Source organism: Amblyomma americanum, chromosome 1, assembly GCF_052857255.1.
Source record: "Amblyomma americanum isolate KBUSLIRL-KWMA chromosome 1, ASM5285725v1, whole genome shotgun sequence".
In the NCBI taxonomy this organism is placed as follows: Eukaryota; Metazoa; Arthropoda; class Arachnida; order Ixodida; family Ixodidae; genus Amblyomma; species Amblyomma americanum.
Window position 1 is genome coordinate 42,324,826 of NC_135497.1, and position 22,026 is coordinate 42,346,851.

General features: G+C 44.1%; 2 protein-coding genes across 2 annotated transcripts; one reads left to right on the forward strand and one right to left on the reverse strand.

The window, feature by feature from the left end:
• Positions 1-4: 4 nt before the first annotated feature.
• Positions 5-21,020, forward strand: LOC144112694 (DDRGK domain-containing protein 1-like). Its single transcript, XM_077645520.1, has 8 exons — positions 5-234; positions 1,765-1,887; positions 1,966-2,084; positions 3,620-3,721; positions 8,118-8,237; positions 9,724-9,762; positions 11,763-11,819; positions 14,133-21,020. Exons 1-8 carry the CDS (start codon positions 144-146, stop codon positions 14,328-14,330), a joined length of 849 nt encoding a protein of 282 aa, XP_077501646.1. The 5' UTR covers positions 5-143; the 3' UTR covers positions 14,331-21,020.
• Positions 21,021-21,088: 68 nt separating this feature from the next.
• Positions 21,089-21,757, reverse strand: LOC144128336 (uncharacterized). Its single transcript, XM_077661709.1, has one exon. The coding sequence runs from the start codon at positions 21,755-21,757 to the stop codon at positions 21,089-21,091; it is 669 nt and encodes a 222-aa protein (XP_077517835.1).
• Positions 21,758-22,026: the final 269 nt, after the last annotated feature.

Consider the following 22,026-nt stretch of genomic DNA (forward strand, 5'->3'; position numbering starts at 1 on the left):
ACTGCGGACCTTGCCTGTGTCGTGTCTGCTCGTGTAAAGCAAGCCGTTGCCGTCGGTGCTGTCCCTTGGCTGCGATATGTTATAGAATTTCCCCGACTTTCGTGCAAATTTCGGTTTTGTAACGTGTTGGAGACACCACCAAAATGTCTGACCTCATCATGATTTTGACGGGAGCTATTTCCCTAGTCACAATTATCCTCATCGGGCTCCTTGTCTGGAGAGGCAGCATGTCAAGTAAGTTTCTTTTCGCTACATCGGCATACCTGATTGACGTTGTAATTCGTTTACTTGACTTTGTGGCACGCCACGCTACCACTGATCATTCAAATTTTCGGAACGCTGACGCGGGCAAAAAATCTGCTCGCCTGCATGGTGTTTTCATCTGCTCATTTGTTTTTAAGATGGGACCCATCGTTCCTTGCAGACGTTGACTACTGCTGGTGGTTGGTTTTCCTTTGAGACGCGTAGCTCAGCTGAGCCCTTGACTGAAATTTTCCTGCCTCCTCCTTGCTTGATCTTGACTCTCAAATCGAGTTGTTTTTCATTGTTTGCAGGAAAGAAAATTTTTAGTATTCGTTTGAATGAAAATGGTGCATTTGCGCATTCATAAGTGCGCTGTCGTGCTAGTTGGTTTATTATTATGCTAAAAAAGAGCTGCGCGAACGAGACACGGAGTTATTTGCTTTCCAGATCTGTGCAGTTTTCATAAATTTCATTACAGTTCATGTTGACGTTTATGCACTCATAGGTGTAAATCTCCGTATATAATACGGCTACGTTGCGTTATTCATTGTTATATATTTTTAGTGTTGTAACTGCGAATTTTTCAACCAACTGCGTGTTCTGTTGCCAGTGTTACTAGTAATAGTGGAAAAAGAGAAATAGTGGAAAAAGAGAGGTGCGTGCATCAAAAGATCAGAGGGAAATTTGAGGTTCCGGTACCGATATATTGGGACTTGCTCAATTTTTTAAAAATGATAATTAATAAGCTCCCTATGCGTTGCCCTTTTTTGAAAGAAGGCAGACTGAAATGCAGCACAGTTATTATTTATTTCACAATACTGTGAGCTTTTCCTAGGCTCTGACAGGAGCGGAATAATGTAGCAGTACGTACAAAAAACAGGCATGGTGTTCCTAAACATTAGTCAAAGAAACACAGCACACATAAATCATCGTATCAATAGAGTGCACAGCTGTAAACTCAAGTAGTAAATGACACTCATGAACAACAAAAAAGAAAGCAGTGGCTAGCAATAATTTTTGCAAAAGTGACTTTTCTTCAAAGAAAGATTCAACATTTCTTACAAAAGTGTCGAGTGACAGATCATTCATAAATTGGTGGAGTAGGCTATTCCATAATTCTGTGGCACGAGGAAAAAATTAACATTCAAATACGTAACGCCTTGCAGAAAGAACTACACTCCTGAGAGGTAAGGACTGCCATTGATTTATTTTATCAGATGTGCAGTTTGTGTGCTTTTGCAACACTTTTTTTAACTTTACTTTCATTCCAGCCTGTCATATTGGCAAGTTTTTTGACAAAACAGGAAAGAAAAAGCTTAAAGTGGAATGTAGTTTAATCATAGTGAAAATGGTCCACAATGTTGATTTCATTGTAGACATGCTTCCAAATATCGTCATGAAAAACAATGAAGGCTGCACAGTTTTATGCACTGTGCGTGTATGCAAGCTATAAATCTACTGAACATGTTACATTGTGGGAAGCGCAACACCAGAAGTGAAATTCTGTTATGTTTGTTGCAGGCGATAAAGGACCACAAGCCAGGGCAGTGCCCATAAATCGGGAAGGAGGAGGGCCTGCAGGAATTCGGCGGCCACGGCGAAATGCACGAGCCAGAATGGGTGCCGGCCGGCAGCTTGATGATGGTGAGCACAGTGTAGCTGGTGATGAAACTGTCATTGTCTTTGGGAGCCTGACCCACCACTCTTTCCCTTCCTTTATAGATGATGATGAGGAAGATGATGAAATGCTAGAAGATATGATAGCAATGCCTGAAGGAAAGATTGGAGCCAAGAAGCGCAAGAAGCTTGAGATGAAAGCTGAGAAGCGAGCACAGAGGGAGGTATGTATGGTGTGCTGCCAGTTTAATGCATCTTAATATAATCAGATTCACTCTGCAAGCAGCTTTTGAAGCTGGCATGCTGTTGTAAATGGACTGCACTTTTTAGCCATTGTGTGTACTGGTAAAATATCTTCATTGTCTTCAGCAACCTTTTGAGCCTCCTGTAGCATTTAATTACTCCAAGTATACATTGAGTTGGAACAGGCAGAAACAGTGGCAGAAGCAGGTTGTTGGGAGAGCCAACAGCCTGCTCCTGCTGCAAAGACATTTTTGCTCTAACGTTGACACTGTTATTCATAGCTTGTGACACTTGTGATTGTTCTGACATCCAGGAAGTAAAGCATAGATGCCTTTGGTGTGCATTTTGCTCTCAGTGCTTGTTGCACACAAGTGGTTGCAAAGGTAGCAAGCAAAATCTAAATTTTTTGATAAATATGTTTACACAGCCTTTGTGTTAGTGCTGTGTTCTTTCAATTGCAGATTATGATTAAATGCCTTATCAAAAAGCTTAACAAAACCATTGCCTAAGCATGACTTTGTACCGGTGTCACATAGGCACTTGCAATCTTCATTAAGTCAATTTATCGAATTCAATGCATATCAAAGGTTGTCACATGGCCACTCTCAAGAGCAATCGAGCCCAATTCTTCTTGGCTTGTTTATGATCCCCCAGTGTGCTTGAGGTTTCGAGCACAATCGAAAGTAGGCATTGATACTCTTGCCCTCACTGAGCTATAAAAATAAAACCAAGTTACAAATTTAAAAACACAATTGCTAGCATATAAATTGATTAAAACGCTTGGTAGACCATTTTTCATACACTATGCCTGCTAATCTATAAATAATCATAACACCAGGCTGTACCGTTTGTGCGAACAAAGATATCGTCCCCATGTTCGCCAGTTGATGCTACGACTGCTTCCACTGCGCCTTCTCACACAACTGATAAAAGCATCTCAGCGAAGAAAACAAAATTTGATGAATCACAAACGTCACTATGCACCTTCACACCGAGACCACTGGCCTTGGCTGCACAGTGTTGGCGGACAGCAGCATATGCTACGGATGTCGGCGGGACATTTTGCGCCACCCTGTGCGCATAAGGGCAACTTGTGTAGCACTGGATGTTTCAAAACCTCGATGCAGTTCGAGTTCAGTTAGGAGCTAAAGTGCCCGTGTGACAGTGGCATTACACTGGTAATTCATGCTTCATTTGGCCGGTTTCCAGGCAGCTGCTCAATACTGCTTCAATGCAGGTGGAAAATGCTGAACTTCAAAGAAATTCTTCAAATAAATTATGATGCAAGGTATGCCTTGCACTGCATCTACTAGGGGAAGTGCAACACATGAGATTACAATTACAATTACTCCAGGAGTAAGCTGTCTTTGGTCCTTGTGTGCTAGAAGTGAAGTGTGGTTTATGTAAAGATGGGATCCCTTTACTTGCATGTCACACATAGTGAACAGAGCTCACCTGAATACATTATTTCAGTGCAGCTGTTCACTAGTGTGCTTTATCAAATATCTGTTTCCAGAGGGACCTGGAAGACCGGGAAGAGCGACGTCAGAAAGAGGCTATGGATGAAGAACGCAGGAAGCAGGAAGAGCAGCGAGAGAAGGAGCTGGAAGCTGAGAGGGTGAGTGAGCTTTGTGTGCTTCACCCTACTGAAGTTGTCATTGCAGTACTACTCAGGAGCCGCATTACTCTGAGGGGACGTGCTTGTTGAAGCAGGGTGGCATCTGTTGCTGTCATCCCTTAAAACCTTTTTTCAGGGTGAAAAAAGTGATTTCCTTTTTATTGAACGGGGCGTGCTGTTGGGCAAGTTGGTTCCACATGAGGAATAAACATGAAGAAAAACTCACTTCATGCACACCTCGTGAGAATACGCGCCGTTCATGCTCTGGACCCCAGAAACGCTAGCTCCTTTGCCGATAAAGACACTGAGGGGCTACTGATGCAGGATTCGCCACGCTTCCTGATTTCCAACGCTGGTTATTTGTTTTTCAGCTCTTTTTAGTACGCATGTGTTCTTGAGGTTGGTTTGACATTTATGTTTTTTGCAGTAGACACTTATGTGACCTGATAGCTGATTGTCTGTAAAAGAGTTGTGTACCCCATTCTGCTGAGTATCCACATATGTAGGACAGATGGGAAGATGTGTGAATGATAGATTGTATGAGCATCATTATAAGACAGACAATCAGCTATCAGGTCACATAAGTGTCTACTGCAAAAAACAAAAATGCCGAACCAACATCAAGAACACATGCTTACTAAAAAGAGCTGAAAACCAAATGACCAGAGAAATACTTGAAGCGATAGAAATCAGGAAGCATGGTGAATCCTGCATCAGTTTCTGGGGCCCAGTGTGCATGAACAGTGTGTGTTCTCACAAGGTATACATGACGTGTGTTCTTCTTCATGTCTATCGCTTGGCCGCAGATACATAATCTGTGTTACCAGAAATAAACTCCCAGTTGTTAGTGTGCCTTACGTGTGTTGTCCAAAAATTTTTTCATCCTTGTCTTGGCGCCGGTTGGTGCACTCCTTTTTATTATTATTATTATTATTATTATTATTATTATTATTATTATTATTACTTTATACTGTTTAACAGTGGTCAGGTGTTTTCTCTTTGCCAAGCTTTTTTTGTTAGTCTGTGTCAAAAGAATAACTTTATGGCAAGAAGCATGTTGCTAGTTTGTACAGTGGAAAATTAACTCTGCACATGCTGAGGGACGTATCATCTCTCTTCATTCAAGGGTTGCTTTAAGTACTGCCCATGTGCTATTCAATTGAACTGCAGAAACTCCGATTAGTTATTGCTCACGTATCGATCGGTATGGGTTGTGCTTGGCTATGCTAGCCCACGGGCCAAGCATAGCCTAGCCTAGATTGTATGGCTGCTCTTGGTTTGCATAGTACTTGGGGTATGCTTCTCTAGTTGCAGCTGTGCATCTTGATCATGCAGACCTTCTTTTAGTCATTAATTTAAATAAACAGGGAAACTGGCTGCTATTTATATGCAAACAGTGCAGTCGCATTGTCAATAGAATATAATAGCACACAAAACACAGACAGGATGAAAAGACAAGAGGACACAGGACAAGTGTTTCCATGCATCCTCTCTTCTATTGCCAACTTCCCAAAGCTTGTTCTCTTCTCTAGTTGCATCTCTGCATGATGCAGGCTGCTCCCTCCAAAAGCATAGCTACTGTCAGCACTGAAGATGTTACATTGTAGCTTAGATGGCATTCTTCAAATGTGGAGGTCACTTTTAGTATCAACAGAAAGACCTGTTACTGCCCCTTTATGCTAGAGAAAGTCTCATCCATGTATGTTATAGCACTGGTAGCTGTGCATTCACACTCAGCTGTAAAAAAAAAAAATTTACTAATGGATTGAAGTGTAAAAAGCAGGTCATGTTTCTTCGTAGCAGACGAATCAGTTTGAACCATGTTGGAAATTACCCTTCTACCAGTCTTACTTCTTCTGTAACAATTTTCTATGGGTCCAGTCACATTTTTGTGTGTTCTGCATTTTTTGTCAGGAGTCCTGAACCATTTTTGTCCTGAAAAACTGAAAGGAGTTCCCTGCCTCCTCGTATTCCATTCCTCTGCCAGATTCATTTGCCATGTTTGTAATGAATCAAAAGATTGTAAAAGACCCATTGCTCTGTTGGAGCAACAGTGTAACTACAGTGGAACCCCGATTATCTGTACCCCGTTCATGTGGTGACCCACATTTTGCGGCGAATTGGAGCGGGCCTGGCAAATCTTCCTTGGTGTTAATGCATTACAAGCCTCGATTATACGGCGGAAACATATGTACACCCCGCTTCGTAGGACAGCCGGCGGGAACCGTCCGAAATGAGAGATGCTGGCAGCGCACTTCATTGGCAGACTTGACTTCAACCAAGTTAGCTCCAGATTGGAATGAAGATCGAGATGTGCACGCAACGATGTGATCGAGCGCACGACGGCCTGTAATGACAGTCCTGCTGACAGCTCGGGCTCGGACTCCGCGTGTGCGACCAGCGGCCGTCGGTGCGAGGCCGCTTGCCTCCCTGTATTTCCGCATGCTTTGCTGATGAAGGTGTTAGGGAAATCAATCATACGTTCATATCAGCATGAAGTTATTGTACAGGCAAAAATATTAGATGTTTTTATGATCATCGGTGGCTAGTTCGAAAGAGTGGAGCACTTATGGCCTTGCGACACCAATTGAGGAGTGCGCTGTCATGCGGCGGGCCGTGCATCACTGCAGAAAGCACGCCACCGGTGCGTTCGTGTCACAGGCGAACATAGTATTTTATTTTTCTTTTATACAAATTCCTAGTACAGACACTACTGCCTGCTACCACAGAGTGACAGCGGTTCTAGTGGAAGTCTGAACAGAATGACATGTCGCTGGCATGGTCATACTGCACACCGCAAAATGTCTTCGAAAAGTCAGAGCATCCATTTTTCTGGTGCGTCGTCCAAATCGACATTTTCGAGGTGCATGCGACGTTTCCTTCACACGCAAGGTCGGGAACACACAACACTCCTCGTCTAAAGCCAGCTCTTTGACGCCAAAAAGCCTGGCTGCTCACGGTCTCAGAACTAAATCTCGCAAAACGAAAATGGGCACTTTTGTAACTCACAGGGAAAAGAATTTGATGTAATTTTTGAAAGCCAGAGTAGCGGACGCAATTATTACGTGAATGCATCAGTTGTGCTAGATTTTTTATTATGCGGCGGTTTCATGTAGTTCTCTGAAAGTCGTATAATCGAGGTTCTACTGTAAGTACACCTGCCATCATAAGTTTGTGTAGTGTGAACTTGGCAAAGAAATTTGATTTTTGCGTCCCACGTACATTGCTTGAGATTTAATAATGCAGTGCATGATTTTCTCACTCAGAATTAAGCTGCATATATCTATTCCAGGCTGTCTAAAAATGTGGGGATGAAACAGAATTATTTTACTGATATTGCTTTTCACAAATTTTTGGTATGTGACGTTAACATCCCAAGGCTGCACACGGACTATGAGCGACACCATAATGGAGGGCTCTGGATTAATTTCCACCACCAGGGGTTTTTTAGTGTGCGCTGACATTGCACAGCACGTGGGTGTTTTTTTGGCATTTTGCCTCTATTGAAAAGCAGTCACTGCAGCCGAGATTCCATCCAACGTCCTTGGGCTCTACAGTCGAACTCCACAGCCACAAAGTTGCCGCAGCGACTCTATAGACTGCGAGTGTACTTGCTAGGAAGGTGGACTTGCTTTTGGCGCAGCAGGAAGCCAGTGCACCGCTCTTTCAAACCTGGCACCAGGCTCATATCATCTCCTGTTCACAAGCATAAGTAGCTGCTGAAGGAAGCAGTTTGTTGCTCTGTCATCTGAAATGTGATGTCTTTGCCACCAAGCTGTTATGGTTAAAAGCTGGTGAGAGACTAGGGCCATCTCTGTGTGCCTTGAGCCTTCAAGCTAGTGCATTTCACAATAATAGGATCACACATGAGTAGAAGGCACCACTTGACGTTCTGCATTTCGATAGAAGAAACATATGAAGTTCACGGCTGTCATAATGTAAAGGGTTTAGATCGCGAGCTCAAGTCTTCACTAGACTGGATGGGTTCGGAAGGGTGCTTAACAAAATGAGAAGATCGCGCTGTCTCGGATGAGCCTCACTTGATGCTCGCTCGTACTGCTTGCACTTAGCATGCTTGCTAGAGTGATGCCTGAAATCCTTTAGAATTGGAATGGTCTGCAACAGTAGTGCTGAAGAAGTAGTAGATATTTAATGCATATGTAGCTGATCTCAAGGACATCAGAAGTGTAAGTGACAAAATCTACACATGGTTCTTCGTCTTCTTATTGCCTTTTTTTTTCCACATCTAAAGTGGCTGTGCTCTTCAAAATTCTATGCCACCTGTATTGGCAGAAGCAGAAGCGCAGGTATTTCTCTCACTGTTCTTTGCAACACTTCACTTGTTTCACCTATGCGTGTCTGAGGCAGTAAAACAGAGCACCTCATCTGGTTCCAGGAAGCAGAAGAGAAGCGGCTTAAGGAAGAGAAGGAGAGACAGGAACTGGAGGAGTATCTCAAGATGAAGGAAGCTTTCTCTGTCGAAGACGAAGGATACGATGCTGCAAATGAAGAACAGGTATGTGAGCTGTGTTGCCATAGCAGAGCCTCGCTGGTTGGGACTGTGCTGGACCCTGGGCCAGAGGTTCATCTAGCTTGGGGAGCTATTTTTCTTTGCCCAGCGTGTTCACTAGTAGAGAGATCAAAGAAGCTTTGTTTTTGCCCTTTATTTGGCTGTTCCACTTTCTTCTTTTAGATGCGAGTACAACATTGTGTGCACTTTTCTTCAGGATGTAGGCAGGAGAGTGTTAGACCAGAATGTCTTGTAGATACCCCTCTGCATACGCTCCCTAATGTCCTTGGAAAATGCGTTGTTGTGTCCAATAACAGCCAAGAAACAAGCCGGTTGCTGCTGTTTTGACGCATATCCCAACCGAGGTCGCGAGGTGCAACAGAGGAAAAAAGAAGAGACATGAGGGAATTGTGCACGTGATCACTACCGTATTTACATGATTGTAAGCTGACTCGAATGTAAGTCGACCCCCCCCCCCCCCCCCCCCCCCCCCCCCCCCCCCCCCATAACGCATGTCAGGGGAAGAAAGGCTTGCCCGTGGGCACATTGCACAATTTTAACGTAGTCTTCCAGCGAAATCCCACACTTCTCAAACATCCGCATCACGACATCACTTGGAACAGCTGAAAATTTTCCCTCGCTGCAGCCCGGCACGCAGTTCGTTTCTTTGGCATAAAAAATGACAGCCACCTTGAATGGAGCCATGAATGAGCACTGAACGCTTACTGGACCCGGAGAACTAATGATGATTGATGAAGCACGATAATAAAAACTTGTAAAATGTGGCCGGCAGTCAAGTCGAATGCGTCAAACAGAGCCAAAGAGAAACTATGCATGAGTGGCGTCGGTTCTTCTGTTAGCTACCGACACTCCCCAGAAGCACTGCCGTTCCGAGTGGCAGTGCTGCCGTGATTGGAACAGTGGCCCTTCCATCAGCTATCGACACTCTCCCGTATGAGTGCTGAGTGCACAGTTAAAAGGAAAAAAATTGAAAATTGAAAGTTCTTCAGAACAAGCATTCAGAATAGCTGAATGCTACTTGGTAGAGCCGTAGAGAAAACCTGGAATTGCAACCATGCCGTAGTGTCCATGATATCTTGTTTGCCTCGCCTTTATTGATAGTGCCATGCTCTGGTTTCGATTGTAAATTGACCCCTCAGCTTCGGATTTTCAAATTAAAAAAAAATTGGTCGACTTAAAGTCGTGTAAATACGGTAATCAATGGGACCTGAGTGATTCAAGATACAAATACGTAGTTGCGAGCACTAATAGGAAGACGGTATGAAACTAACAATTACTGAAGGCAGGTTTATGAATTGAGACTGCTGGCATAATTTTAGGCTCTCGTAGCAGTATAGTTAGTCAAAAATTTGAAATCTTAGCAGTTTGCGAGAAAACTTTCTCGGGATCATTGCTTTGGACTAGCAATGCTGTGGTCGTCCTTTTGGGGCTTGCATTCTTTTCTAATGCCCATGGCTGCATTTTGTTTCAGGCTCAAAACAAGCTACAAGAGTTTCTTGATCACATAAAAGTGGGTATTACACTTTTTATTTTTGTTGTTTGCTTTTTCTCATTTTGGGCTTAGATGCAAGGTGTTTAAAAAACCTGACTGCATATGTAACCATCTGTTCATCTGCAAATGTATGATACACTTAGGATGCATAAGGCTGAAGAATCCTGTAACTGATTGGCATTCTCTGCTTGTCCGTGAAGGTAGTGCAAAGGTTCCTGTGAAGATCATATGGCACAGTTTTTCCTGTAAACTGTTGGTTATAAATTTAAGAAATCAACATTGAGAATTGGTGCATGTTCTAGTGCCATATCAGATATTTTGCGTAGCATTCACCAGCTTCTGCAGCTTTTTGTTATGTGAAACAAAGACGCATATGGCTTGTCTGTACTAGCTCATTTCCTGCACAGAGAGGCACATTGAAGATGCATGGATTGTGCTCCTGCCCTCAAACTTTATTCCAATGCAGCCCTGCCAAACGACATGGAGAAGTTCGTACATCACTGTCTGCACACGTATTGGCCAGACAGTGCATCCTTCATTGGCCCTGAAGGTGGAAATCTGATGGCAGGAAATTGTGTCTATTCAAGATTGAGAAAGCACAATTCATTCACGCTTAGCGATTGTCATCTGGGTTTTCAGGATTGCATGAGGGTGGTACTGTCGTGCTGGAGCAAATGTTTTCTTGAGTTCCATTTGGCTGCGGACACCTGTAATGTTGCTTCAGTTCTAGAAGGCTCTGGTTATATGCATCCAAATTTATTGTCCTGTCCCTGGACACCATGTCCACAAGAATCATGCTGTCAAGACCCAAGAGGCTGTGGCTATGTTCTGCCTGTGCATAAAATGTTACAAACTTGTTTGTTCTTGGTAATTGCACATTATGCCACTTTATGACTGCCTTATGATGCCTAACTCAAATGCACCAACCCAGGTTTCATTATCTGTGATGAAACTGCCTATAAAGATTCGGTCACACTTATTTAGGACACATATAAGACACAGGTGGTGTTTCAGTGAATTGGTACATATATTCCATTCAGAATAATAGTTTGACTGCACCCATGTACAAAGCAAGCATCAGTGTTAGAGAATTTTGGTGTTATTGCCTTTCTATCAGGATGAAAAAAATTATGAGCATTGTTTTCTGGTCAAGAAGAAGGGTGGATAATTGGGCGAGTTGGTAATAGTAGTTCGCTGTGGGTTGTACAGCGCGAAACAGACAAAAAAATACAAAAGTACACTTTGACACAGACAAGCTTTGTACATAGGGGCTCGTTGAAATGTCACAGCGCTCGTCTATGTTGTCCAGCCTCATGTGTTTTGTAGTTTGCATAAAAATTATTTTTTTTCATAATGTTTAGTTTAAGAGGGTGTAAAATCAGTAGCAATGAGCTGTTGTTGCTTGATTGGCAAGCTCATTTAATGGACGAATTGATAGGATTTAAATGCAAGAATTTGTGTTATAGGGACTCGTTAAGGTATCACATAATTCTGGCTAATCCAAGAAACTGTAATCACTAATCAAAATGTCTGCAGTAAAATCTCGGATGGTACGGACACGGTTTTTATGAATTCATGAAGTTCCCCGGCCAGAGTGCAGTGTGTACAGTCTGTAGAATTTCAGGTGTTCTGAGCACTCTCCCATGCCATCACAGATGATAAGAACACGCTAGCCGTGACAGCACTAAACACTGCATGTACAATGCTGACTGTGCAATCGCCAAGTTCTACCACCTCATGTCGCAGTGAGTGCAGGTGTACGGCCCCATATGGCCAACGTCACAATCACCGGGCCACGCTATACACACCACAAGTAGTGAGCTGTGGCTGTGCAGCCGTAAATAAATCTAGTCATCTGTAAACAGATCTGCATGAATGCACTTCCTTTGCTTCTGTGTACAGACTGCTCATTTTGGATTATATGAATTTTTCCACGACCTCATGAGATTCATATCAAGATTTATATATTTTTGCATTTGTAACTCAAGTTATTTTTGCAAAACTATTGAATATTTCAGAAGGAGAAAGTCGTCATTCTGGAAGATCTGGCAGCAAAATTTCAATTGAAAACTCAGGTGAGCTTTCCTTTTATTTTTACTGTAGTTCTGCTCTTTTAGTTTTCAAAAGATTATCTTGCCAAAATTCTATTGTTGTTTTATAAATGTTCAAGAAAGCGTTCCGTTTTTTTTTTGTTTTTTTTAAATGTTTTGTGTACATAAACATATGTGGTTCTACGGTACTTTATGCACCCAAAAGATAGCAGTTGCTTCAAACAGTCACCAGAACTCCTATAACTGAGTGAATTTAATGTGATATCGCAGTGTCTTTTCAAAAATGTGTCAGTGATGCTATTTTCAGCATTTTTTTTTTGCACTTTTTGTCTTTCCTGAATTTTCACTCTAGTTCAGTTATAGTACTTTTGTGTCTTAGTTTCTTGAGGCATTCCAGGGTGGTGTTGTATTTCGAGCAGTGTCACAGTTCAATCGTAATTGGTTGGTTGGCATTAGCTGCTCAGCTTCCCAAGCTTGAAGCCAGTGCGAGGTACTGATAATTCTAAGGATTTATGCCCAAATTTTATCAGTGGCAACTTACTGAGCAGTGTCAGTGATGCCAACAAATGGTATCTTTGGTACAGTGGTCAGGATTGTAGCACTTTTTGTGGAGCTTATGAATTATTTTTTGTTTGTTTGTTGTTTCGCTGTTTTTTTCTTGCATTATTTGGAATTAAAAAGGGTGTAGGCAAAGCTCTTGCTACCTGCTCTAACTTGTACATGACCATGGTTAACAGGCAATTCACATTTTAGTTTTGATGATTTGTCATTGTATCTAATTGCATCCTCACAATGAGAAAAATCTTTGGGCTGACATAAGTCAGTTTTCTGCATGGAGTGTTTCCTTCTTTTTTGCAGTTTCTTTTCTCTTGTTGACTTTGATATAAGCTTTTCTTGATAATATATATAAATAATTGCTCCACTTCGAGTGCTATTTCAGTGAGAAAATACCTCAACCCATGATGCAGAAAAGGTGCACTGTAGCTGGGGGCATCATGCCCACAGCTACTGTGCACCGTTTCTGTGTCATGGATCGAGGTATTAACCTAGGCACGTATGGATTTAAATGTGGGGCCTTATGCTCTATCAGCAATGATTGTTGCTAGTGCAGTAGTTAGTGACTAGAGCACAAGTATATGTTATTAGTACTGCTAGCCTGCTGATGCAGCAACCTGAGCAAAGTACTGGTGTTGGGTTGTATTAGAGTATTCGTAATGTGTTATTCTGTGTTCGTTATTTTGTTGTGGTCATAGTGCAGATAAATTTTTGTTCTAGTCTTTGTCTTTTTCATTCATTTGATTTTTAAGCTGAAGTGCCATGCACTCTAAGGGGAGACACGGCTTTCAGCACCAACTTTCTTATGTCTTGATGGATTTGGATGAAAATTCTTTTGTATGTTATTAATGCGTTCAAACATAAGTGCACAAAATTTCGGCATTATATCTGAAGAATTTTTGCTCCTACAAATTTTTTCTCTTCTGCACATTGGGGAAAGCCTGCAGACTTGACAACACAAGATAGGTGGTGGTGGTGGTAAAATTTTTTTTTTCTAGAGAATTTGAGGCACACAGGCCCCTGCACAACCCCATTCACGGTCTAAACTCTCATGTGGTGTTCGTCCATGACGTATGCGGCCCAGATGACTGAGATGTTCTGCCTGGCCAGGTCCACTGACCGCAGGGAGGTCTCCCAGTCCTCTAGTGTTCAGAGAGGCACTGGCCTGCCAGGGGGAGGGAACACCAGGCAGGATAGGAGTATGTGGCAGTTCAGCACTAGTTCAGCATTCACTGCATTTCTGAATGCATACTAGGATGTGTGGTGACAATCTTCTATTCATTTTCCACTACACAATTTTTTTTGTTTTCATTTTTTACAAAGCTCTTGGCACAGACTTGTCTAAACTGTAAACAAGATGTCACACCAAAAATGTACACTCGATCAAAATGAAAAACCAAGAATGTTATCGCGTATAGTGGAGTTCTGTGAGTGCAACAAAAGAGTCAAAACAGACAAAACCGTCCTAAAAAAATCTGCTCCACAAGATGAGCATCTAATCATAAAACTGGAAAGGAGAAAAACGGTCATTTTTCGAGCGTTTCCTTGACACTGCAGTCCACAAAACATTTTCTAAAATACTTCCTGGTGGATTCCAGCAATGAAACATCAAGACAGCATAGAAAACAAGGCATAGGAATGGACACAATGATTTAAAAAAAAAAAAAAATTTGCCATTTTTCTTGACTTGAAAGCTGCATCCCCCCTTAATAGCTTGCTCAGGCTTGCAGAACTGTTGTTGGACACATCTGTTTGACTGACAGTACATTTTTGCTGACCCAGGACTGCATTGATCGTGTGCAAGCTCTGCTAGCAGATGAGACCCTAGTTGGTGTCATTGACGACCGAGGAAAATTCATCTACATAACGAGACAGGAGCTCGAAGAGGTGGCGCACTTCATACGGCAACGAGGACGGGTGTCTATCAGTGAGCTTGTTGACAGTAGCAATTCACTCATCAACCTGACACCGGCTGCATGATACCTGTACCACTGCTTTTCTATGTATTTTTTATAATATAAACAGACACAGGTGTCACTGCTTTTCTATGTATTTTTTTTATAAATATAAACAGACACAGGTGTCATTTTTCATTGTGTATTTGGCGTTTACACTCATGCACAATAATATGTTATGCTCCTGTGTTTAAAATGATCTCGGAATAAGTGTTAGCTCACATTATTTTATCTGACACACTATGATTTTCGATTTATTCAATTATTTTATCTTTTTCTTTATGTTTAGGCGCTGTACTGTGAAAGGTTCCATATTTTGTGACGTTCAGCCCTCAACTAATTCCCTAAGCTTTGCTTGCTTACCTCCCCCTTACCCCCTTGCCTCCTTATCATGTGCATGGACACCACACTTTGTTTGAGGCAGTGTCACTTGTGTATCCTATTTTAGGGTTTGCTTCATGTAAAGTATATAGTGCCCTTAATTTTTGAGCTTTACTTTTTGTGAAATTTGGGAGTAAAAATTGGGTGATACTTTTCTGAGCTGAAATTCAGGTAGAACGCAAGCTAGTAAGCAAAAAGTTGTAATCGGGTGATACTTTTCTGAGCTGAAATTCAGGTTAAATAGGGCAATACTTTTCTGAGCTGAAATTCAGTTAGAAAGCAAGCTAGTAAGCAAAAAGTTCTAAATTCAGATTGGTGGAGGGGGGGTGATTTTTTGCAGCTAAAGATGATTTAATATAAGCGGTTGTTTTTATTGGGGCATAAAATGCCTGATTTTTTTGCTCGTTATCATCGTCTCAGTGTACACAGCAGGCCGGTCTTGCATGTTAATGAAAGTGCTGTGAAGGAGGTTTGTAATGTACATGACAAATTAATTGTAAGAGATGAGAAAAAGCCCCATTTATCCAACATTTTTCAGTGCAAGCTGCCATTCCCTGACAACCTGGGAAGGAATGGCGTCCCTTACACTCTAAATCTGTGTAAGGTAAGGTAATGAGAACACTTTCGAGGCCTTTCGGTCTTTGCACCAAAAGAGCTCCACTGTATGGTTGAGAAACAAACTCTGGTTGCTTTTAGAAAGGCAGTATGTTCTCCAGAAGGTGCATTTTCGTATATAAATCGGGTTTAACTTAGTATTTAAGAGATCTGTTTTGGGACTAAGGATTAGGTGGAATCAAGTTTTACCTAGAAATGAAGGGCCCCAAAAATGTACAGCCAGTAAAATCAACTCTCGTATAAGAAGCAGAATGGAGAGTGCAGACCTAGGAAGTGCTTTCCAAGAAAAGTGTGGTTTGAGAATTGATCACTTAAAATCAAGCGCACCTTTCACTGTACTATTGGGACAAAAGCAGCTGACCCCACCTCTAAGTTCCGAACCATGCTTGGAGGTTGGGTCGGTTACTTCTGTCCGTGCCACACTGCATGCAGTGTCGATGCACTCCTGGTATTGAGACCCACCGGTTTCGAAACCAGGAATGTGTCAGGCAGCGCCCACATGCTGTGCAGCATGGTTTGGAACTCTGAGTTACTTGGAGTGCCTAACCTCAGTAGCAAAAAACAGCAGTAGTCATGTGTTGTACTTGTAGCAGATGTCACAGACCGAACACACCAACTGACTTTGAAAATGCTCACTCCAGTAGCCGTAATGTTCTTAAATCCCTGATGCTTGCACAGTTGGATAAGTTGGGCTTCCTGGTATTAGTGGTTGAGGGACTGTGTGCGAATGCTGTTTGCTGGGGCTGCTTTTTGTTGCCAGCTGCTGACACTGTGCACAAACACTTCCTCAAGCTTGCTTTCTGTGGTAAATTTTTAGATCTTGTATCTTGTAGACCAAATTGGTCTCCATTACGTGACACCTGAATATAGCCACACATTTGCACAGAAAATTTATGCAGTGTACACGGTTGTCAACAGTAGCACTAACACTGTAGCACACAGCTGCTCGCAGGCTCCAGGGTGACAAGTGTGCAAGTGCAATGAAAGCATTTGGCAGCCTCCAGTGCATCACCTGCTACTCTGCCGGGGCCGCTGAAATGCACTTACTCTGTGGCAAAGCAAATTTTTCTTTTGCATAGTGCATGCCAACTACTACCATACCTGACCGAATTAGTGGGGCACAGCTGCTACGAAGCATAGTCTTCATGCTTTGTTCGACATTGTGACTATGGTGGCACCTGCAGCTCTTGCTTATCACTTCTAGTTGCAGTCGGTGGCATAGGTTAAAGCACTTACAGAATAACTTCCACCATTTGTGAGTTGAAGCTATATTGTGTGATGCCACTACTGAACTACAATATTTAAGATAGGCGAGCACTTGCTAGTACTTCGAAGCTGGAAAAGATGGACTACCAGTTAGTGCTTTCAGCCACGCGAAGTGCAGCCCTGCTATCCCTTAGTGATAAAAAAGGGGGGAAAACATGATGCATCCAAATGCTGATGGTACCATATTTTTCCTGTCTGGATGCGAAAAGTGTCAAACAACTTTGAATTATTGAGGATGGATGGGTGGACGGAAAAACTTTAATGTCCAGCAGTCCCGCCTAGACGACGGCTAGGAATCCATGGATCCTGGCGTTGTCTTCAGCCAGTCGGACAATCCGTAGTTGAGTCTCTGGGTCAAAGCTGAGTTTTAGGGTCTACCATCGTTCTAGCGTCCTAATATTGCGACCTTCAAGTGGTGCTTGTCGGCATCCCTATGTCATATGGTTGAGATCAGCCCTGTCCTTGCATGACTTACACCTGTCAGTGTACTTCTCCAGATAGTAATGGCTGCAAGCAACCGGGTTACGATATGAGTTTGTTTGCAGGTGAGCCCATGTTGCTGCCTGACCTTGTGTCTAACGAGGGTTCTGCAGGCGGGTATTTGGATCATTCCATTCTGTAGTATTGGGTAATCTCCCTCTAGCTGACTAAGTGAACGCGTCCAGTGAAAAGACAGGGCGGCACAGCGGCTTTGGAAGGTAACACCTCGAGCCAATTCGTGAGCCGCCTCATTCGCAGTGAGGGAGGCGTGCATGGGAGTCCAGATAATTTATATTGGCTTAACATTTAGGCAGGTCTTCAGAATTCTAGTGCTTCAGGTGAGATCCTTCCTTTTGTGTAATTCTTTACCGCTGACTTGGGAGTCGCGCACTATGGTTTTGGCTATTGTGCCCACTATCACGGATTCTTCATCTGTTTCTGCCCTGTCTGTTGTGACCGATCCGCTAGCTATAAGTTCCTTATCCGAGTTCACCACAGCTACGACCATCCCTCGGCTGTCCCCGTAGTCTGCGGAATCCACATATACCACGTCCTGTGAGTTTTGGAAGCGTTTCTCCAGAGCCTCGGCCCTCTTCTCTCTCCGCTCTTTGTGGTGTTCCGGACATATGTTCCTCGGTAGTTCCTCCAGCAGCAGGTCGACCTTGATGCCTTGCTGTCTTTCGTAGCCAATCGCTAGCTTCGCTAGGATAATATTTTCACTTGGCTGGTGATGAACAGTTCACAGGCCAAATTCATCACATTGCTTTCGGAGTCACCTTCTCAGTGAAAATAACCATCACATAGTGCTGCAGTGATGACTCGTCAGCATGCTGCTGTGGCAAGGAGTTCACCATTGCACTCCTTCCAGCCACTCTTATAAGATGGCATTGTTTCAGGTGGAAAGTGTTCGCCTAAAACCCATAGAGGAGAAGAACCACTGATACAGGTAGTCCAAGATAACAGTGGCCACATATGGGCATCAATTGATACCTGCGTAAAAGCCACTAAGAGCTGCACCTAGATGAATGCTGTATTGCTGGTAACCATTAGTCTTTGACTGCTTTTAACTGTTTACAAATCTGGGTGAGTCTTCCTGAGTGCCTGTTCTTTTCATGTTGATGTCAGTTAGCCGATTAAAAAATTTGATCTAGCATCTACCTTTACTTACCAGATTGTGCTGTGTATTTTGCACCAACTATGTAGCAGCACAACACTCAGGGCAGATGGAAGCACTCGATGGTCAATCTGTTCTGTCTTCTCAGCAGAAAGCTTGCACCTGTTAAATACCACCGATAAGTAGCGGCTTTACAGTACACAGCTTCGGTTTGCACGTGAGGGGAGTTGCTTCTGTAACTATCTTTACATATGTTGTCAAACTGCAACGATACTATGTTTCTGACATAAAATACAACGCTGTGAAAGGTACAAAATTAGTCTGCATGAAAAATAAAAGGAGTCGTGTTACTCCACGCTTGTTTAGTGGTCAAGTGGTCTAAGGCATGAGAAAGCAAGAGCGTGTCGTCAGCAATAAGAGCGCATTTAATCAAGCTCGTGACAAATGTATCATGTAATAAGCCTGCAGGCACAGTATTTACTAGTTTTCGCTCGTCACAAGGAATTCACTACTTTTTGATCGTGGATGAAGACAGCGCAAACAGGAGCGCTAGGTTTGATAGCGTTGCATGCACCTGGTTTATGAAACGGAGTTTGGAAGCAATAAGCAGTAGTTGTTGCTACAATGGCCATAGTTTTGAACAAGATGTGGTGACTGGGTTTGCCTCAGCTGTGCCCCACTTATTCTATCAGGAGTGAAGATTCTACTGGCAGTTGGCACATGCATGCAATGAGCGGTTGGAGGTCCCGCCTAAAACTCGCAGTTTGAGCTGCATGCTTCCATATTCACACTAGAAGTGGAAAGCCGTGTACATGAATTCATGCGTTACTCATTCTCGTTCATGTATTGCAGAGATTTTGGGTTCAGTCCTTAGAACAGGAAGAAGCTTTGTATTGAAGTGCTATTGTAGGATACAACTTAAAAACAGCAACTAACACTGGGCCACGGTCCATGGCGTACTTTATTGCTCCGTCATCAAGTCACAAAAGTAAACGAAATCAGATTTTTAACGTCTGACTATCAAAATTCTAGAGCTTATAACTTTTTTCTCTCGATAAGCTTCTTGTTTAGGTAACAAGAGAAGTTTTAACAACGGACTATTTTCTTTGTCGTGGAGGAATTCTGTGCGCTGGTCCTGAATGTGGGCCGAGCTTCACTGCAGGCTTAAGTTGTATCCGACTATAGCATTCCATCATATGTTGCTTCGTGATGTTTTTGCAGAAGAACTGCATTTGCTGAATGAGCCACAAGTGAAGTGTGTGCAAGTGACACATTTTTAATTAACACATATTGAACAACAGTCTATTTACTACACTTGGCAATAGTGTTCCTTGGTGCTGTGCTGTTAAAGGGGCTGCGAAACACCGCTTGAACGGATGCCGGTTACGCTTCAGATGGATCCTTTATGTCACACAGATGCTGACTCAAAAAGAATTACGAGAATCGATGCATAGGAACGGGAGTTATTCAATGAAGAAATTTCAAAATACAAGCAAACAAAATGCTGCCCTCAACTCGATTTTCGCGCAGCTTCCAATTCCCATTTCACTCTGCCAATGACGACACTTAGTGCGACCAATCAAAACAGTCTATCTGAGCACGTGGCGGAAGTTTGCACTCCATGGTTGCCTCTTCTCTGTAACTCGTTCATGCCAAGGCTGGCAGCGCCGTTTTCATGGTTGCAACAACCATGTGAATACCTAGCTGACCCAGCGATGCTTCACCGTCACGTCGACGGCTCAGAAGGGAACACTGATCAGTGACGTTTCCTTACTTATTGATCCGAACTCGAGCGCGAGATACTGCGACAATGTGACAGCCTGCACAAGATCTCAGACACATTTAGCGTAGCGCCTACCGCTACTGCTTACTGCGAACCATCGCCCGTCGCTCCTAGCGCGCTGGTTGGCCACGGCGAGCAAGGAGCGCATGCTGTTGACGGAAACGTGGCGCCATCTGGCGCCACCGCCCGGTGATTCTCCACAAGCTGACGATGCGCACTGCCTGCTAAATGTGAAACGAACGCATCCTTTCTTGGGACTGAAATGAACGCATATAGAGTGCAATGGCTCGATCGGATTGATTCCGCAAAGCCACTCTCAGATACATAGAGAGTAGCCATAAGTGTTTAGTGCTAGGTCGTAGGATGTTTACAGAGAGGCGCAAAGTCCTTCGATGCAAAAAGTAGCCACTGCCTCTGGTGGCGTGTTTTTGTTTTACTTGATTTACAGTGCTTTTATCTAGGGCAAACAAGTTGGTTTTGTTAATGTAATATAAAACACAAAAACTTGACAAAATGTATCTAGTTATTAACCCAATTTGCAGTATATTTACTGTTTGTGCTATCAAGCTGGCGCAAATTGATGTCATATCCGCTGCTAAAAACCGCCACTGTATGGTGACACTGTCAGCGCCACGAATTTGTTTTTGCGAGCTAATTAAAATATTAAAACCTGCAGTATACGTGGTATGACCGATGCTAATAGCATCACTATAACTCATTCTATGCAACCAACAGGCAAAACAATGCACTGAAAATGTGTTTCGGGGCCCCTTTAAGCAGCTGCCAGCGCCCCCCCCCCCCCCCCACCACCACCTTGGAAGCTCGAAAATTACCTTGGGCCCCTCCTAAAAAAAAAATTCCTGGCTTCGTGCCTCACCACATGGCATATTCAGTTAATTATGAAGTGGTCTTCCTGAGGTTTAAATGGGTGCTGAGACCTGTTGTGGTTGCACCTTGCAGTGCTTACGGCGATTGTACAGTTTGATGGCTAAGGAGTGGCAGGTGCAAGATTCATATTACTGTTCAGAATGTGTACTGCTTGTAAGCTGACATTAAATGCCTACTGCACTTCTGGCCATCGTGTAACTAGTTAACCAGCCCTTTGCCGCACTCCAGTCGCAGCGAGAAACCGTGCCGGCCTGCTTCACTGGTTGACGGTGTAAACGAGGGCGTTGTCGGCGGACACCCTCTGTGCTTGCCAGCAGACCAGCAGCACCCCCATGAAGCGGATGCAGAGCAGCGCGATGGCCGTAGCGCCCACGTCGATCATGGCACGGTTGAAGAGGCCCTCGAGCCGGTAGTCGCACGAGGCACGGTGCGCGCCGTAGCGCTGGCAACCGTGCGGACAGCAGGACGGCGGTATGGGCAAGCCCCGCGCGCGGTAGTCGTGCGAGCCGTTGGGGCCGCCGCAGCAAGCCAGCGTGCGTTGGGCGAAGTCCAGTCCGGTGCCCTGGCAGCCGTCCAGATCTCGGAGGACGACGCTGCGAACCGCGGCGCCGATCACGTGCCGGTACTCGAACGAGGCGACGGCACAGCCGATTTCGCAGGCCACCATGCAGGCCAGGATGCCGGCGAACACGTACAGGGCCCGGTAGTTGTCGCGCCTCAGGCCCGGCACCAGCAGGAGGGCCAGCGGGAAGGACAGCACGCCCATCACGATCAGGATGATGGGCGTCCCCAGGCGGCCCGTGTAGAACTTGGAGTAGGGCGACAGGCGGCCGTGCCAGTGGCTGCCGACGGCGATCATTGCCACGGCTGACATGAGCAGCACGGCCGCGAACGCTCCGACCGCCTTCTTCAACGGGCCCTGCATCTCCGCCGACTCGTGCACTGCGCGGGTTTCTTCTCACCTTCGTGACGCGTTTGGGACATCCTTGGCGCGTCCAAGTGTTCGACTGCTGCGCGCTGCCACCTGCCGCCCCGACTTCGGCCGGGACGCCCGGTGACAGCTGAATGGAGACAATGGCAGGCCGCGACCCGGACCATGTCGTTGCTTTAGCAGTTCTGCATTCCCGCTGAACGCTGCTTGTCTTATTTCCGCTCGTGTGAAAGATCAGTCTTGCGCACACGCGATTACTTCGT

What these genes read in the sequence shown, in the direction of transcription:
- LOC144112694 (XM_077645520.1), top strand. Translation starts at nt 144, where the DNA reads ATGTCTGACCTCATCATGATTTTGACGGGAGCTATTTCCCTAGTCACA. An exon ending in ATGCTGCAAATGAAGAACAG is followed by an intron (nt 8,238 to 9,723) that starts GTATGTGAGCTG and finishes ATTTTGTTTCAG; the next exon opens with GCTCAAAACAAGCTACAAGA. An exon ending in AGTTTCTTGATCACATAAAA is followed by an intron (nt 9,763 to 11,762) that starts GTGGGTATTACA and finishes TGAATATTTCAG; the next exon opens with AAGGAGAAAGTCGTCATTCT.
- LOC144128336 (XM_077661709.1), bottom strand. Translation starts at nt 21,757, where the DNA reads ATGCAGGGCCCGTTGAAGAAGGCGGTCGGAGCGTTCGCGGCCGTGCTG.